The 13,591-nt window shown below is 42.0% G+C and overlaps 1 protein-coding gene across 2 annotated transcripts in view; it reads right to left on the reverse strand.

Moving 5' to 3' along the window:
- The window catches only part of LOC107554640 (sodium/potassium/calcium exchanger 6, mitochondrial), a 13,929-nt gene extending 5,054 nt beyond the window's left edge, over positions 1 to 8,875 (reverse strand). Inside the window, exons 1-4 of one of the 2 annotated variants that reach the window (XM_016237215.1) lie at positions 8,521 to 8,875; positions 8,076 to 8,228; positions 7,749 to 7,801; positions 3,792 to 3,849 (exon numbers count right to left, since the gene is read on the reverse strand). In XM_016237215.1, coding sequence (XP_016092701.1) covers positions 3,792 to 3,849; positions 7,749 to 7,801; positions 8,076 to 8,228; positions 8,521 to 8,571 — 315 coding nt within the window. In that variant the 5' untranslated portion in view covers positions 8,572 to 8,875. The remainder of the gene's footprint in view (positions 1 to 3,791; positions 3,850 to 7,748; positions 7,802 to 8,075; positions 8,229 to 8,520) is intronic. The other variant, XM_016237214.1, reaches the window with a different exon arrangement.
- Between the last annotated feature and the right edge of the window lie 4,716 nt (positions 8,876 to 13,591).

The following is a 13,591-nucleotide window of genomic DNA, read 5'->3' on the forward strand; positions in this document are numbered from 1 at the left end:
CTGTCTCAACAGACCCCTAGTAGCAACACCCTGGGTATCCGGAGGATACATAGGTGGAGTGGAGCCCAAGTGGCTTACCAGTGGAACCATGGCTTAACCAGCTCAAGAAAGGGCATGAAGCATACAGGATTTTAGAAAGAACGCAAAGTACTAGCGTGCGAACTTACCACAGTGTGGATTTTAGAAAGTGTACAAAGACTTCTCGTGCACACTTACCATAACACAGATTTAAAAATACCGTTCTAAGGGGCCCTCGTGGCACTCTGAAAGAGCAGCCCATAGATGGAAATGATGCATTCCCAAAAACACTATGTTTAGAGAAGTCATCAACTCGATCTAAGGTATAATGCTGGAGTGGCTAGCAGTAAATCTCTAGCTGAGGGAGCAAACACCCAGCTCTCAATTGAGAGGGGGCTTGACCTACAGCATGTTCCAATGCTGGAACGGCTAGCAGTAAGTAACCTAGCTGAGGGAGCACAACACCCAGCTCTCAACGAGAGGGGGCTCGACCTAAAGCATGATCGTTAAAAATCAGAAGGGTAAGCGTACTACCCGCTAGCCAAAAACTCAATGCATCAGAGAGGCGGAGGAAGGGCCTAGTTCGCCTGATGCTGCTGGTTCCAGGTGCTCTGGAAAAACAGAGAACTCAATTCTCACGTGAGAGGAGAACTCCGAATTCAGAAAAGAAGTAGCATGCTCATAGGCAACCCTTTGATAAAGGGGAGCACTGCTAAACACTACCACGAGAACAGCCCACGGAGCGAGGAATCCAACTCCTCAGCAAGGGAGAGAATTCAAACGCTCGAAAGAAAGCACCATGCTCACAATAACCCTCAATGGTGAGGGGAGTGATGCTTCAAAAGTATGTCAACCGAGACACACTGGTTGAGTGGAGCCCAAGTTACTGGGGTCTAAGCCAACTCAGAGAAAGGGAACAAGGGAAATAACACGTAACCCTTAACATACAGGATTTCAGAAAGTGCGCAGAGTCTAACGTGCACACTTACCACTATGTGGACTTTAGAAAGTGCGCAAAGTGCTCAGCGTGGCTAAATCCACTATGTGGATTTTAGAAAGTGCGCAAAGTGTTCAGCGTGCACACTTACCACCATGTGGATTTCAGAAAGTGCACAAAGCTTAGCGTGTGCACTTACCATAGCATGGATTTAAGAGCTTCCCAAGCATCTGTTCAGATACCCGGAAGTGCTGAACTAAACGGGAGAGGCAAGCTCAAATACAACCCTCTAAGGCGAGGGGAGCACTGCCTGAGACAGCATTACACAAGAAGGTTCTCGCAAATGCCACCTATACTTCCCGCTCGATGCCTCAGCAAGCGGGGATATCCTGGTGACCAGGAAGCTTCTCAGGGCGACTTAGATACGGCGTCCCAGACAGGGCAGCCTGAAAGCATAAGCCCAGCCCGGACGTCCAGGAAATTTTGCAGTGCCGTGCCTGATGATCAAGAAGGCTCCTGCAGAAGCCTGTGACCAGACCGCATGATCCAGGAAGCATGAAGCCGAAACCAGGGCTATCATACCGACTGGATACAACATCGACGAGTGAGGAAAACACTGCAAGTCGAGCACCCGGTTTCTGAATCCAGCAGAGGGGGGTGCTGACCGAGGACCTACCCTAGAAAAGGACAGAAACACACAGGTCCCGGAAAAACACTGCAAAGAAGGCTCGCAGATGGATTATACAGACAACCACCAGCGCATTAAATACATATATATATATATATGTTAGAAATGGATCGTACTAGCCACCATGGTTCCCACGCAGGAGCTCCGCTTAAGAAGCGACCCGAGGAAGCCTCTAGTTCGAACCATCAGTAAGGTGGTCACTATGAAGCCATAGAACCAACCAAACATCATAGGTCCAGCATAGGAGACTGTAATGCAGGAAGTTCCTACCTAACCTCGGTCAGGTGAAGAGATGGTGGTTATGAGGGAATTAGGAAGGGGAAGATAAGGGCAGATGTAAAACCCCCGAAGGAAATGAGTAGATACTCAAGTATCACTCTGATCCGGACAAAAGTGCTGACGCCTTGTCTGGATCACATCCCTTAGATCTTGCCTACCTCCCTTTGACCCGCGATTCCTCCTACCCCTACCCGCAGGCAGGGGAGGAGCGCGAGCCGCGACACTAGCCTTCTGTACCTGTCTCTTATCCTCTGTTTGGAGATCAGGAAGACTCACCTGAGCTGGAGGGTTACGGCCAGAAAGATAGCGCTCATCGAGACGACCTCACGACGTCACTTTCTTGGCCCGCTTCCACGGCAAGTCAAGCCTCGCCGTGGCGCGATCCATAACTTCCAAAACTCATCATACGCAGGGCTGGAGGATTGGGAAGGCTCAGCCTCAGCTTCTTTGCCCTCCTCAGACATCTCCTGCTCTTCCTGGGTCGAACTCAGCAGAGCACTGGCCCCTGGACCAGACAATGTTAAATGAAATAACATCATCCTTCAGCGGCTCACTCTCGTCCATAGTTGACGAGCGCGAGGGGGAAAGTCCCTCTTTAAACTCATCGGCCAGATCCACCTGCGATCCTCACGAGCTCATTCTCCTCCGCGCCTCAGCAGCGGCGGGGTCTGAACCGCGGGGAGCCGATGGCTGCTCTTCTTTCCTCGAAAAGAGAGACAAACGAGAGTCTATAGTCTATACTATAGTCGCACCGGTAGTGACGTCATGGGCTGTCGCCGGCCAACGTGTTGTTGGTGTTTTTTGAATGTATGCTTCAGACATGGGTCATGACGAGGCGTTCCCCATAGCGACTCCTAAAGGACACAGTTCGAAGTTCCCTTGAAAGGGAACTCAATTTAGTATTCACGCGGTGTAATTCTCCTCCGCGCCTCAGCAGCGGCGGGTTCTGAACCGCGAGGAGCCGATGGCTGCCCTTCTTTCCTCGAAAAGAGAGACAAACGAGAGCATTGCTTTTTCATTGGAAAACGCTCGCAATGAACACAAATTGCCCCCTCGAGGACATCGCGTGTGTGCTCCTCGCCCAAACAAAAAATGCAGAGATCGTGGGTGTCATCAGATGTCAAATAACGACAATACGGATGCACACATCCTCTAAACGCCTTGCGAGTGCTCGCCATAATGAAAGAAATAAAGATCGCTCTTACCACGGAAATGCACGCTTCAAACAAAACGGTCAGTGAAGACGAAGAAGAGGATGATGTGTTCTCCCGGCGCCTATTTATACTATAGTCGCACCGGTAGTGACGTCATGGGCTGTCGCCGGCCAACGTGTTGTTGGTGTTTTTTGAATGTATGCTTCAGACATGGGTCATGACGAGGCGTTCCCCATAGCGACTCCTAAAGGACACAGTTCGAAGTTCCCTTGAAAGGGAACTCAATTTAGTATTCACGCGGTGTAGACGTGGCTGTCTGTGTGCATGCGCTTCAGATGTGTGCACAGAAAACTTCTCACACAGCGCTCGACTGTTCCGCAAACAATTCCGAGTGTCTTTTATGCTCACCTTGTGCCTTCAGGCAGTCCTTATATTGAGTCCTGATACGTGAGTTTGAATGATAATGCACGCGTTGGCAGTAATGCATAGACGGACATTATTTGAAAATGTGGACCGTGCCAAAATAAATGTGCCTATTTATACTACAGATATCAATATTTTACGCGTGGCATCGATGCATCGTATCGATCCATATCAATGAATCGTTACACCCCTATAATTAACTTCCTCAACCTACGCAGAATGAGGACAAATTACAAGGATCAGCTGATGTGGGAATAGCGGTTCCGCCACGTTTCAACCATTTAAAGGATACAGCCACATTATGAGTCAGTCTAAGTGTAGAAGAAATGGCTGAGAGGTTTGGGCAGAAACTGAAAAAAAAAAAGTTACATAATACAATATAATCAAAATACATATTATAATCCATATGCATTTAAATACAAATTAATTTTATTTATAGAAGAAATTCATTCTAAATCAATTTTGCAACATAATGAAAAGTTAACTGACTTGACCCTCAAAAAGAAGAATCTTTTTAAAATAAAGAGACTCAATTCTAAATTCTCCAAATAAATGAAAGATAATGTCACATGAGTAAATAGAGAAGTGAAACCTACGTCATGGCCAAAGAATCAGCTCTATGGATAGTGTTATGACATTACAAAGGAATATACACGTCTCTAAATATACACATCTGCAATTATTGTTTTAAAATTTTAAACCGAACTAATTTTAATTGCTTCACAGTCCTAATGATCAATTTAACTGCATAGTGAAAATGGAATACAATGTGAAACTTGAAACACACCAAATCATATTCACATATTTTTGTGGGTTTTACAAATATTTAACCAATGAACAGCATTCAAAAGAGCTTGTGACTAAACCTGGTAATGCCATTGGTTCCTCAAACTGTCAGCGAAACCCAGACTCCATTCAAAATACAGTGCCGTGCACAGTCTGGAGACAGATCTCTGCTTGCTTGCAGTGCAAGGGTAAATAAAGAACTGTTGTTTGAATAAGTATAGTGTTTTATTTACTCAAGAAACACTATGTCTATAAAGACTAATGTTTTTTTTGTGTGTTTGAAGTGTGGAGTTTGTGTTTAGCATTTACAGTCTAGGTGTAGCTAGTATATTGTTTTATATATCCTGTACATAGCGCTTCATCTCTTATATCATGAGATTTTGACCAAATGTACTCAACAACTAAAAAACTGACCGCCCATATAGCTACAATAAACTTTATAACCTGGAAGTTGATGAAAATGTAATGCGATGCACTTACTGCCTCAGATGCAGCCGTATATGACGGACAAAACGTCTCCGGTTACCTAACGTAACCTCGGCTCCCTGACAGGAGGAAACGAGACATTGCGTCATCGAAGATGTCGCTTTGGGGTTATCCCCTCTTCCTCTAATCTACTGAAGCCTTATGAAATCTCACAGGCGAGAATTCACCCGCCAATGGCGTTCAAGCGTGTGAAATAGAGGCAGGCGTGAAATAAGGTGGCACTGTACGCCATTGCCTCAGAATCTTTGGACTGAAGCAGAGTGCAGCTGACAAAGACTCTGAGCTATGTAACATGGCAACGTACGCAGTGTCTCGTTCCCTCCTCTCAGGGAACTGAAGTCACATTAGGTAACCGGAGACGGTCTCTCGAGTCGGTCTCTTGACACTGCGTCATCGAAGGTGTCGCTTTGGGGATCTGATAAAATCCCGCTGTGTTGATAGCGAAGGTCCAGATCAGCTGCAAGCAAAGCCATTGACCTCAGTTAAATGTACTTCACTCAACGGAAGACCTCACAAGCTCAGTGGCATAGCAGCTATAAGAGCAAGTTGCACAAGCATTAGACTACTGCAAACACATCGCAGAGTAAAGGACAGCGGTCCCGCCTGCATACTGGATTAACCATGCACTCACTGCCAGCATTCATGCGACGGCACTATCGCCAAGCAATGTTTACCCCGGGATATGTGACATCCACGGTGTGAGCACCGTACCGTCACAGTGTGCTGGTGGCCAAATAATGCATGCGGCAGCAACACAGACATTATTGCATAATGTTGCCACTGGTGGCAAGCCTGACCATGCGGTTAATGGTGGCGGTCGTGCCAATACCTAGTAATGATAGGTATTCCCACAATTTCAGTTCAAGTTGTAGACATAATCGTCTTGCAAAGGCAAACTCGCGATGCGAGTGAGGAAACATTCAAATCACAGAACTGCCTAAAGTTGATCACGAGTTGATCACGTAGAAGGGCGAGAGGTGATCAGCCTTCTTGTGCCTCTCAAAATTCTTATTGACAGGACATTCTGCCGGGCAACTATAAATATGATGGAGTCATGCCGTTATAAACTTAAAACAAGGAGGGCATACAGTCGCTGTCCAAGTACTCCAGCAAAAAGTCAAGGCAACTAACGGGCTATCTGATCATAAAGTAGATATATTCAGGCCCACATATATAATCCAGTCCCCTGGCCAAACCTGGACGAGAGCCTGTCTCAACGCGCTCACTTGAATGCACGTTTCAATATATATATTATGACTTAATGCACTGCATAGCAAAACGATCCGGACGCAAAGGCCATTACAGTTCCTGTCGCCCATAATGAGCGGAGGACGTGAGAACAGACATAAGAGAGCTGACAGTCTCGCTATCGTTACCTTATGAGTGAGAGCAAAGCAAAGCACTCTCTCCAAAGCCACAGCCATCAGCCTGAGTGCTTCCTGGGAACTCTTAAAGGTAGAAACTTCTCGGCTCGAAATGAACAGAAGTATAAGTTACCAACCGTGAGCACCCAGGTGAAATGCAAGCTTGCATCACAACAAAGCCCAGTTGCACTCTCTGGGTGGTTGAGAAGCAGAAGTCTGTGATGGTTTAATACAATCCCTGAATGGAATATAATCAGTCAATTGTCCAGATCCATTCAGCGCGCAAGCTCCACTCATTTAGAGGGGAGAGAGCCGCATTCGAACATTTCATGAATGTACACATTCAAGCAATGCTGGACTACTGAAAATGTAATAATAAGCAACAAGCGTATTGGTGCATACAACATTAAACCAAATCTTACGAGTGACATATATTCACAGCATCCAGCATTAATCTGCGGGAAGAACCAAGTTCATATAAGCACAAAAACAGGGCAGATTGCTACAATTGTAGTGCCTGAATACTACTGAAATAATAGAACACAGAAAGCGGTGTCATGAAGGCATCAGTTTTGCATATGCAGTAGCTATTACTGTGAGTAATGGCACTGCACATCGGCCTATACAACCTAGTTGAAACACGTGGCAGAGAGGGGCGTGGCCATGAAATCTCTCAGTCATTCAATGGCTGCTCAGCAGTCTTCCCCTGCACAGACAGAACATGCGGTGTGAAAAAGGGGAATTTTCAGGTTATAAAACCTAGCCAAAGCGTTTTGCGAGGACCAACCCACCGCAAAACAAATATCCCGTATAGACATGCCTTAGTTCAAGTCCAAGATGAAGCCAGACTCCATGTGGAGTGGAGACTAATCTAATCGGGCAGTCGACTCTATGAAGCAACATCAGAAGCACTCGTGATGCTCTGAACATAGAGGCAGAGCATCACGAGTGCCCGCCTCTATTTCACGTGCTTGAACGCCATTGGCGGGCGAATTCTTGTCCACGAGATTTCACAAGGCTTCAGTAGATTCCCCAATCTACTAGATAACCCCAAAGTGTCATCTTCGATGATATAGTGTCAAAAGACCAACTCGAGAGGGAACACATATTGCCATCAGTTGCTGATCAAAAACCTTGTAACTCCATTTGAGTTTGATTTTACATAAAATGTTAATATTATAATGGCACATGCAAGTGTCTGATCATATATAAAGCCACAATACCAACTCTAACGATGCAGCATTTATATTAACAAAAAAAAGGAAATGTTTTTAGTTTTACATTTCCGGAAAGTGGTAGTGGTTTTGGACATACAAGGTTCCCGCCCAATAGCGAAGATATATACATTTGTTGTTTTATCATCACCAACAACATAAAGCTACCTGACCTTGTGTTCATACCTGACTTAAGCTCAAGTTTCACATTAAATATGAGTACTACTTTTAATATAATATCCCGTTTTAATATGCTATTTAAAGCAATGCATGTTTGTGCAACTTTGCTATAATTCAGTGTTTAGTGGTGAGCCGTGGGATTTTTTTTACTCATCAAAACTGTGCCATGGCTAAAAAAAGGTTGGAAAACCTTAGAATTATCTCAAATACATCACTCACAAGTCTGATGCAATCAGCCCAAGAACAAGGAACAGAACAAACAGCCAGAGGACCTGACAGGAAGAAAAAAGAAGAGGGAATGAAAGAGAAAACGTGAGAGGTTAAAGTCCATACAACATACAAAACCAAGGAGTTAATAAAACGCACAACCAATATAAAATCAGATTACACAGCCTGGATGATGCATTATCATTAGTTTCAGTTGCATATGTAAACAGAAATATATCACGCTCCACAAATACATTTACACAACACTCAATACTCTGATATGCAAACAGTTTAAAAAGTAAACTGTGAGTTTGGTAACTGAGCTAAATGTGTCCTTACATAGAGTGTGATGGCTAGGGGCAGCAGATTAGGTGGGAACAGGCAAAAGGTGACCACAGGGTATTTGATGAACCCTTCATCTGAAGCACAGTCCGGTGTATTTTTCACAAACTCACATCTCTGACTGGCAGACAGGTTCATCACCACATCACACTGCAACACAGACCAACAAATGCAGCTGTGAAGGATTCACTGCCAACAGTTAGACAGCACCACATAGATCGATTTTATAGTTTACTCATGGTCATGGTAAGGAAAAAGAGAGCAAATGTATTTGTCACATTAATGAGTCATGACTCATTATTGTGCACACTCAGTAACTTCCTATACATCAGAACACTGAATGAATGGAGTGTAGTGATTTGAGTCATAAGCGATCACGACTGACAGGACAGGTAATCTAAACATTGCGTGATCACATATTTCAGAGTTTCGTCCAACTCACCTCGTCTCCATTGCGGTTCGGTGTACCTTCTGGCAGCTGACATGATCCCATTGCAGAGCAACGGTGCAAAACAACACTAAGAGAAGAGCACGCATTTGGGCTGATTCTGCTTCAGCATTGCTTTTCAAAGTTCAACACTAGTAGCTGAATCGTGGTAGATCGACGGCAACTTTAGAGGTTCCGTTGCGCTCCTTTCCTTCATTGTTGATAAACTCCATGTATTTAGACGCTGTGAATCACAATCTGTGGTTTGACCTAAATCACGCAGGATTACGCATTCTGTCACGAGTGAGACGACTAAATGAGAAGTGTGTCAGCCTGTCAGGTCATTCCAATACTTCCTATACAAACAGCGTGACGCGCTTTCTTATCCGCCCTCCCTCTGTCCTGAGGTTAAAGAGACATTTCACTCTTTTCAACTTAAAGGGGTCATATGACGTTGCTAAAAAGAACATTATTTGGTGTATTTGGTGCAATGCAATGTGTTTATGTGGTTTAAGGTTCAAAAAACACATTCTTTTCCACATACTGTACATTATTGTTGCTCCTCTATGCCCTGCCTTTCTGAAACGCATCGCCATTTGGGCGGCGTTATGCAAATCTTCCCACACAGTGATGTAGACATGTGGGGGCGAGTTTAAACAAGGCGTTTTAGGAAGGCGTGGACGAGTCTTAACTTTTATAAAGAATATCTCTTTGGGTTTGAGACTTTAGTCTTTGCAACTTTAGGGATCTTATCAATTCACGAACAGCTTGTAACACTCCAAAGAGAAAGAAAAACTAGAAATCGCATCATATGACCGCTTTAAAGGGATAAGGTTAGTTCATCCAAAAACGAAAATTCCGAAAACATTCACTTTCCCTCATGTCGCTTCAAAACCAAGACTTTCGTTCGTTTTCGAAACGGAGCCTCTGGGACATGGTGATGGAAATACCACATGTGAGGAGTTATTTTTTTAATTAAAAAGTGCCTGTAAACAAACATGCCTGCTCTCACCCACACATACACACATACAACATAAACACACAAATATGAAAGCATATGTTACACACACACACACACAAGCACACAGTGAGATACAAACACAGTACACACACACAAGCAGGCACATCATATATAAAATCATGGCATTTTTATACTACACAGTGCATTGTACTTCTGTGAAAGTGATTCAATTCTTTGTTCTTGTCATACTTTTGTAGTGTTTTAATTGTTTAAATTTGTAATTCTGTTGGATTGCTTTAATAAATCTTCAGATGTATGCTTCTGTTGAAGTGTCTTAATTCAGCAAACGTTAAGTGTTTATGAGTTCACTATCAATAACACTATCCACTATGTCAAATTCTGAGGATTTTCTATTGCAAAATATTATTTGTACAATGCGCGCTTTCTTATCCGCCCTCCCTCTGTCCTGAGGTTAAAGAGACATTTCACTCTTTTCAACTTAAAGGGGTCATATGACGTTGCTAAAAAGAACATTATTTGGTGTATTTGGTGCAATGCAATGTGTTTATGTGGTTTAAGGTTCAAAAAACACATTCTTTTCCACATACTGTACATTATTGTTGCTCCTCTATGCCCTGCCTTTCTGAAACGCATCGCCATTTGGGCGGCGTTATGCAAATCTTCCCACACAGTGATGTAGACATGTGGGGGCGAGTTTAAACAAGGCGTTTTAGGAAGGCGTGGACGAGTCTTAACTTTTATAAAGAATATCTCTTTGGGTTTGAGACTTTAGTCTTTGCAACTTTAGGGATCTTATCAATTCACGAACAGCTTGTAACACTCCAAAGAGAAAGAAAAACTAGAAATCGCATCATATGACCGCTTTAAAGGGATAAGGTTAGTTCATCCAAAAACGAAAATTCCGAAAACATTCACTTTCCCTCATGTCGCTTCAAAACCAAGACTTTCGTTCGTTTTCGAAACGGAGCCTCTGGGACATGGTGATGGAAATACCACATGTGAGGAGTTATTTTTTTAATTAAAAAGTGCCTGTAAACAAACATGCCTGCTCTCACCCACACATACACACATACAACATAAACACACAAATATGAAAGCATATGTTACACACACACACACACAAGCACACAGTGAGATACAAACACAGTACACACACACAAGCAGGCACATCATATATAAAATCATGGCATTTTTATACTACACAGTGCATTGTACTTCTGTGAAAGTGATTCAATTCTTTGTTCTTGTCATACTTTTGTAGTGTTTTAATTGTTTAAATTTGTAATTCTGTTGGATTGCTTTAATAAATCTTCAGATGTATGCTTCTGTTGAAGTGTCTTAATTCAGCAAACGTTAAGTGTTTATGAGTTCACTATCAATAACACTATCCACTATGTCAAATTCTGAGGATTTTCTATTGCAAAATATTATTTGTACAATGTCTTGCTGTAGGAAATTGTATTTTGTAAGCACAGACTAGATACAAATGTATGTCCCAATTTACCTGAAAAGCCCGAAAAAGAAAAATGGGTTCTTAACATTTTTCAATCTTTTTATGTTTAAAACAACAACCAATATTCTTTCAAAAAACATAGTGGGAGATACAAGAGACTTTGAGAATTTGTTTAAATTGCATTATGGTAGAATAGATTTATTTGTATTTAATACTCAGTTTATCAAAAAGTGTCCCACTTTTGCTGACTTCACCCTATTTGTAATGTCATGTTACCAAAACTGTTGGTCAATGACCTTTTAAACAGTAGCCTATTAGACTATGTGTCTTTTTATTTACTTTTTTTCCCTCCTTGAAAGTGTTTTTAAGACGGCACTGTTTTAAAAAATATGAGTTTTGTTTTGGGTTAAATTCAATAAAGAAAAAACTGTTGCAAAATTGCTAAATTTTCAAAGTACATACAAGTACATCCCCTTCCGAAAAAACATCTTAAACCAGCCAAGGGTTTACTAGGCTTAGCCAATTCAAGCTTGTGTCCCAGCCTGACCAGTGGAAAAGTTCCCATAAGCCCTCTAAAACCAGCCAACAGACCAGCCGGACCAGACTGGGAGACAAACTTGGAGACCAGCAAAACCATATGATTTGACCTTCTTAAAAAGCCTGGCCAGCAAGTCAGGAGGCTGAAATGTGAATATATTCACATGAGAGCAACCTTCTGACACTCTGTAAAGTTTGATGATCCAGGTGTATTCCTCCACCCCACTTGCTTTGACCTTTATAAAAGCTTTACTTGTAAGCTAGAAGACATCAGTATGTATATCTGAGAGCAGCCTTTTGACATTTCCCTGAAGTTTCATTAGGCTATGTCAAAATCATTTGGAGTTCAACTATGATATTTGGTATAGATGTCGACCACTGGGTTCACTGTCTCATGTACTTTGTAAACAGTAACGGACTACAATTTGCAAGTAATCTACCCAACACTATTTGGGGTATGTAATAATTTTTGATTACTAAATATAATAGGAATTAAGACCAAATGTTTCAGGTCAAATACTTTGATGGAAAATTGATAAATGACTTCCTAAAATGTTAGAAGGAAGCAGTGACCTTCCTGTTTGATAGCACCTGTCTGATAATCAGCATGCACATTTCCTGTGCTACAGTTCAGAGGTGGTATAGTTTTTACCCATATTTAGGTATCATTTAATTGCTTTAAATAAATGTTGAAATATTGCTACAGTTGTTCCTTGAGGGTTAGGATTGTGACATTTGTTGAAATGTCATGTTGTCTCATGGCAAGTTTCGGCACTGAGAAACATTTGTGGTCATATCAGAACATCTGTCAACCTGCCTAGAATAGCTGAGCTGAGCTAAAGAAAGAGTGTGTACAAAAAAGTATATATTGTTTCATCTTCTTTTATAAGAATCTGCATGTTTGGGGGATCTGGTTTCTCACGCATTCAGTCATTGCAAATGAGAAGGGTCATGTCTCTGATCGAACAGCTGATGAAACAAATCGGGGGCCAGTTGCTTTAATACAGCCACTATGTTTAGACTGTGTCTAAAGAAGTAGTCTGACCAACTAGCAATTAACGTAGGAGTAATCTGTTTTACTTTTCAGATTCAAATTAGACCAATCTAGAATTCAGGTAACTGATTTAAAAAGTTATGACCAGTCTTAAAAAAAACATTTGATGGGTAACTTGTAAGTTTATGCAATCGGACACTTTTCTCGATTACAGATTGAGCTATTATTTCTATTAAAGTTTAGTAGTGCTGAAGTCCGATGAATGTTGGTGTTTCTGCAGCTACAGAAGTAATTATTTTCAACACTGTAAGTATGAGGTACATGTATTTTTGATGAAGGCTGTAGCATTTGACACAACTGCTGGTATTGGTTTTTGAAGGAATGAGCACAACACGAATATTCTTATTTATTCAGGAATTCGATTTTTTGCTCTAGTCAAGATGCTACTTTCGTGTACAGTATCTAAACGGCCAAAAGTAGCTTGTCAAAAATGTATTATATACTTCACACCATCTAAGTTTGTGTCTCTATATGTTTCTCTGAGCTCTATAGCTGGGGCTGAAGGATTTAATATGGAAACGTCAATGGGTAAAATTGGTTTGGCGTCATGTCTTAACTATTTCAGGATTGTTTCTATCAGGGTTGGACTGGCAGCACCAATTGGGGTCTCAAATTGGGATCATTCATAGAGACACAGCTAACATCCAACCCACCACACACACACTCATGCAAACACATGTTATAATTAATAATTTAATTTAATTAAACATGTTGATGCCAGCTTTGACACCATCCTCTTCCCCTTTGGAATACTAAGCCCGCTGGTCTACTAAATGAAAGGTCAGGCAGGCTTGATGGATAGAGTTTCTCCTGAGGATGACTAGTATGTTTTTGGCTCATGTCGTGAATTTTATGCAATTGCTGCACTACAGTGGTGTTTAAAATATATTGCTTATAGATGGAAGGAGTAGAATATAGTAGCATGTGGACCTGTAAGACAACAGCAGTTGCAGTTAATACAGATTCATTGTGTACATGACAAATTCTGTAAATTCTAGATATGTAGGAATGATTTACTTTTGCTCTGTGAACTCCAAACACTTGACTGTTGTGAAAAACA

Source organism: Sinocyclocheilus grahami, unplaced genomic scaffold (genome assembly GCF_001515645.1).
Source record: "Sinocyclocheilus grahami isolate Dianchi unplaced genomic scaffold, SAMN03320097.WGS_v1.1 scaffold508.1, whole genome shotgun sequence".
Taxonomy (NCBI): domain Eukaryota; kingdom Metazoa; phylum Chordata; class Actinopteri; order Cypriniformes; family Cyprinidae; genus Sinocyclocheilus; species Sinocyclocheilus grahami.